The 4,974-nt window shown below is 40.5% G+C and overlaps 1 protein-coding gene and 1 long non-coding RNA gene across 2 annotated transcripts in view; both read left to right on the top strand.

Moving 5' to 3' along the window:
- The window catches only part of LOC147817887 (uncharacterized), a 165,011-nt gene that overhangs the window by 77,035 nt on the left and 83,002 nt on the right, over positions 1-4,974 (top strand). The window lies entirely within an intron of this gene.
- LOC111670759 (SH3 and cysteine-rich domain-containing protein 3-like) overlaps positions 674-4,974 on the top strand; it is an 8,050-nt gene continuing 3,749 nt past the window's right edge. Inside the window, exons 1-6 of the mRNA XM_023427628.2 lie at positions 674-996; positions 1,638-1,688; positions 2,240-2,318; positions 3,083-3,236; positions 3,381-3,478; positions 3,644-3,704. Of these exons, the coding sequence (XP_023283396.1) occupies positions 1,681-1,688; positions 2,240-2,318; positions 3,083-3,236; positions 3,381-3,478; positions 3,644-3,704 (400 nt within the window). The 5' untranslated portion in view covers positions 674-996; positions 1,638-1,680. The remainder of the gene's footprint in view (positions 997-1,637; positions 1,689-2,239; positions 2,319-3,082; positions 3,237-3,380; positions 3,479-3,643; positions 3,705-4,974) is intronic.

Below are 4,974 nucleotides of genomic sequence, written 5' to 3'. Positions count from 1 at the left end.
TCACCGTCAGGGTAATGGTGACTTGCTCAAATAATGTATATGTATGTAATGTGAAAGTGTGAATCTGTAGACCTGTGACAATCATCGAGATGAGTTAATACAGACAACAATAATTCTCCAATTTTGTCTAGTGCAAACAGTAAAAATGTGACAAGTCCTGGTCCATTGAAGCACAATACAATATTGCATAACCCATAACAGGACAGCAGCCAGAGTTTTAGAAACACAGAGGTCAAGAGTAAAAATTTCCCCTACGCAATACCAACCTCCAAAACAAAGCAAGATGTTTTCCATTTTATTTACTTTTTTACCTTTTCCATTTTAAACTATTTTTTGTATATGTTATTTAATGATGATGTAATTTTAAACAGTGAAATAACAGTGTCTTCATTGGTAGCTACGACCACAATAATTCATATACACAGTAATTCATATACAGCATTGATAGTAATCATCAGATAAAATTTGTGCATTGTTTGCGCTATTCATGGGATTAAAGGACAAGGACAGTGAGCAGTATGAAAGGCTTAGTGTGTCTCTGTGATGTGTGTTTCTGTTATTTGTGAACAAGTGGGACAAGGGGAAAGAGATGTGTATATGTGTGCAATGAAGACAGAGAGAGAGAAAGTATCTGATTTCCTCTCGTCATCGGTGCTCAGTCCGAGGTCCCCAGCTGTCGCAAACAGTCAGCTTGACACATGAGTGCTCAGCCTACCAAGCTCACAAACATACACACACAAAATTATAGATAAGCACACAAATACAGACGTATGGTCACACCCTTAGCCTGAAACTCACTTTGGAACTCACCTGGACAGACTAAAGAAGGAATAAAGAAGGTGGTCCCGGCTGTGCGAGTGTTAGAATCCCGAGGGCCTGAAGTGACGAGGCTGGTTGGTCGGCTGGTTTGTTAGACTCAGATCCACTGACCATACAACACTCCATTCATCGCCAGCAGGTGAAGGACTCATTCACAGAGATTTACCAGCACACTGGGTTTGTAGTTTCTTCTTTGTGATCTGTGTGAATTTTGACAACAGGCACGTTCCAGGATTGAAGCATGGACTATTCTATTATAAAAAGTGTTAAAGTGTGTTTATTTGAATTAATTCCAATGGAACAGTTAGGTTACATAAAGCTCTGAAATACTAGATGAACAACTGCCATTTCGGGAATGTTTTTTATTCACAAAGACTAATTTGTATTGCTGTGAATTTTGCTTTTCTTTTCCTGACAGGAAAGGGCAGCCATATTTAGCTGTGATTAGATTCAATTTCACAGTCCTTGAATAGCTTGGGTCAAGTGGATAAGTGCATTCGCACAGTATGTGTGTGTGTGTGTGTGTGTATGCGATAAGTGCACAGCTACATGTAACTTTTTTATGTGTTCATACAAACACAAGAATATGTCCTGTATATCTGCACTCACATGTCTGTGTCTTAAACAAGAGTATCACTTAATCACTTAATTTGCTGCCTGTATATTTCATTCAGTTGTGTTTGATCAGAGGTTTGCACATATGGCTTGTGGTGCTTGTTGAGTTTACCCAGAATATGGGAAAAGACATAACTTCACAAAAAGATAATAAAAAGAGGAAATGCTTTAAATTAGTAATTATTATATAAATATCTTTGTAGGTGAGGAAGCTCTGACATTGTCCAACAAACACCATCAAACACCATGGACCTGTGAGTACATTTTCTGAAATCACTTCAATTTTCTCTGCAATACAAACATATTGCTTGCCCTACTTTGCCAGCCTGCGCCTCTCAACCATCGCTGCAAGTCTCCACTGAAATTTTATTTGGTTAAATGTTGAGACAGCACGGACTGAAAAGCACCAAAGCATCATCATCATAGATCATCCATGTCTGTCTATATTCACATACAATAATGTTAAAGCAACTCTAAGTTCTAACTCTAAGTTCATTTGAGTATCTGCCAGAATAAATAAACACTTAACTATTTTAAGGTGGAATTGCAATTTGATACGGGCACAAAGCACGTCAGCTACATCAGGTCACTCCATGGCGTTATCCTGTGAAAACTTCTAACCCCAACATTGGCAGTTTTTAAGTTCATATGCCTATGCTTAAGTATCACATGTTCACCTATGTACTAACAGGAAATGAAAAAACTAAAGTTAACACATTGAAGATACAACAGAGTAATGATACAGCTGCATGATCTGATCTTACTCATTGCTGTGCTTTTTTTTTTCTTTGTGTGTGTGTGTCAGGGAGGATGACAAAGACTCAGTGGATATCCATGACAACCCTCCAGCTCCTGACAATGTAGTGAGGGAGGACGGAGACACCGTGAGTGTCAGGACTATGTCAACCCCCCCACCGTTAGCAGTGCCATTCCTGAGCAGTTTTAAATAGCCACCAGCTGGGACAGGAACGCAATGTAGAGTCAATTGGAAAAATATGAACTCTGAGTTTGGTGTGTCTGTGTTTTATTCCCCTGTGGGTTAAAGTCACATGACTGACTTACCTGCAGAGGACAATCATTGTAGGTTTAATTAGAAGGTTGATTCTTTAAATCCTGAATAGTACTACTATGCAGTTATGGTTAATTCCAATAAAAGTATATTTGAAAAAAGGTGCACCATTCAATGCCAGTCCTCTACCCTTGGGGCTTTGGCTGTGTAGTCCAATGTGTGAAGAATACAGAAATTAAACAGACTCTGGAATGGTCATCAGTTCTAGTAGACACATTTCAACACAACATATTTGACATGATGCTAAACTGCACTGTGCTTTAACATATCAGGTCTCCAATGATGACAAGTGGGCAAGACTACAGAGCACAACAATTTGCCACAAAACATTTCACACAAATTTGACATTTAATCACTGCGCCTTTCTACTGACCATGATACACAGGCAATGTTGGCAAACGAGGCAAATATTTCAACATTTTTACATTTTATCCATAACAATACCATGTTATTCACACAAACCTAGTCCACATTATTATGTTTTTTTTCCTCTTCAGGAGCAGCATGAAAACGTTACCCATGAATTGGGTATGTGTGTGTATTTTTTTAAATGACAGTCTGAGTCTTTTGTGTCTCCAGGTCTATTTCATATATGAGGAGGAGGTGGAGGTGGAACCAGAACCAGAACTTCCTCCTGATCCAGTTATCCGGGTCAACGACAAACCCCACAAGTTCAAGGACCACTACTGCAAGAAACCCAAGTTCTGCGATGTCTGTGCTCGCATGATAGTCTGTATGTACTGGAAAATATATACGCAAACATCAACAACATTATATTGTATTTTCTTATAATGTTAGCCTGTGTTCTACACACAGTATAAAGCTTTCAGAGTCTTTTTCTACTGACCCCACAGAAGTTCCATTGTTTATCTTTCAGTGAACAACAAGTTTGCTCTGAGGTGTAAAAACTGCAAGACCAACATCCACCACTCATGTCAGTCATATGTTGAGTTCCAGAGATGCTTTGGCAAAATTGTGAGTCCTGTTCCTCCTGCTGTCTCGTGCTCTGCGAATGGATTTCATACTAAGCCACTAAACTTATTCATATTCCCTTTACTTTTTCCCAAGGTAAAACAGGTAGTTATCACTAATACTGTTGGAAACATTCAATCGTGATGTTCTTTTTTTTGTTCCATCTAGCCACCTGGCTTCAGAAGGGCCTACAGTTCCCCCCTGTACAGCAGTGACCAACCAGATCAAAGTGAGTCAACTGAGTCCTGAACCATAGTGTCTCATGTATATCCAGGTCTAACCTTATATTCAGGGCTGTAGGTAACATGAATATGACTTATGTCATGTCCTCATTTTGTTTTTAACATTTAGTAGGTTTTGGCCACCAGGAGAGTTTAAACAACATTTTGACCTCAAGTTTCTTTTTTTTTTTTTTTTTTACAGAAGAAAACGAATAGTTAACGCAGTAAATAGAATTTTCCAGTGAAATCCCTTATCTCCATATTTAGTAATCTAGTCTTCTTTTAGAAATTTAAAGGAGCTATTTGTAAGTGTTATGTGCTATTGTTACATAGCCAGCGTTAGCATTAACAGCTGTTTACTGTCCTGCCAAGAGCTTCATCAGTTGTTGCATTTGCAATACAAAAGGTTATAAAATGCCCACGCTACTGGAAACCACATTGACTCAGTACTGGAGTGAAGACAAGCTGACTGGACCAGAGCTAGCTGGTTGGCATGCTATCCAGTAGAGCAAAAGAAGTGATAGAAATAGAGGCAAATCAAGAGGGTTGCTTTCAACTGCTGAAAGGGAATGAAGTTTGATACTGAACATGCCATGTTTCCCCTACACTGGTAAGTAAACAGCTGCTAAAAAGCTAAAATACATAGAATTCCCCCATAGAAGGAACCACCAATGGTCTCCCTCCCCCTGTGCCTGGACTCCCAAGCATCACCCCTTTTGTGAGAGCAGGACAGCTTCCAGTGATCAGAAACTCATCTTTCCTCCAAAGATCAGTACAACTAATCTCAGACTGGACCTGATCTTGTAATCAACCTTGCAGAAGTTCCTGTACATAGAGGAGCTAATGGCACCATAGGAGGCTGCAGTCGGGGAAGCTAATGAATGCAAAAGCCTGAAATACACAGACATAGCAGCCGAGGCCAACAATTTGTCTGGCATACCCAGGTGCTCCCAGTAGAGGTTGGGTGTAGAGGATTTGTAGCAACATCAACAACCAGGCTCCTGAAGAGTATGGGGGATCGAGTCAGGTCACTATCAGAGGCTGCTGAACGAAGAGGCAACTGGCTTTGGAGGAAGAGGAAGGACTCCAACTGGGCTGCAAGAGGTCCAGCATGAGGGGTGAAAGTGGAGGGGCGCACACCTGGGAAGCCAGGAGTTGCTGTTGAGCCCTCTGGAGGTGTCGTGGGCCTATCAACGAACACCAATGAAGGAGGGTGTCCACCTAATGACTCAGATGAAGTGATTACCCCTCCCCCACTCAAGATACAAGATGCCGATT

Source organism: Seriola lalandi, unplaced genomic scaffold (assembly GCF_002814215.2).
Source record: "Seriola lalandi dorsalis isolate HSWRI2012SDOR001 ecotype SW California unplaced genomic scaffold, Sedor1 jcf7180002054861, whole genome shotgun sequence".
Classification (NCBI taxonomy): Eukaryota; Metazoa; Chordata; class Actinopteri; order Carangiformes; family Carangidae; genus Seriola; species Seriola lalandi.
Note: the sequence above shows the minus strand (reverse complement) of the source record. Positions and strands in the feature narration are given on the sequence as shown.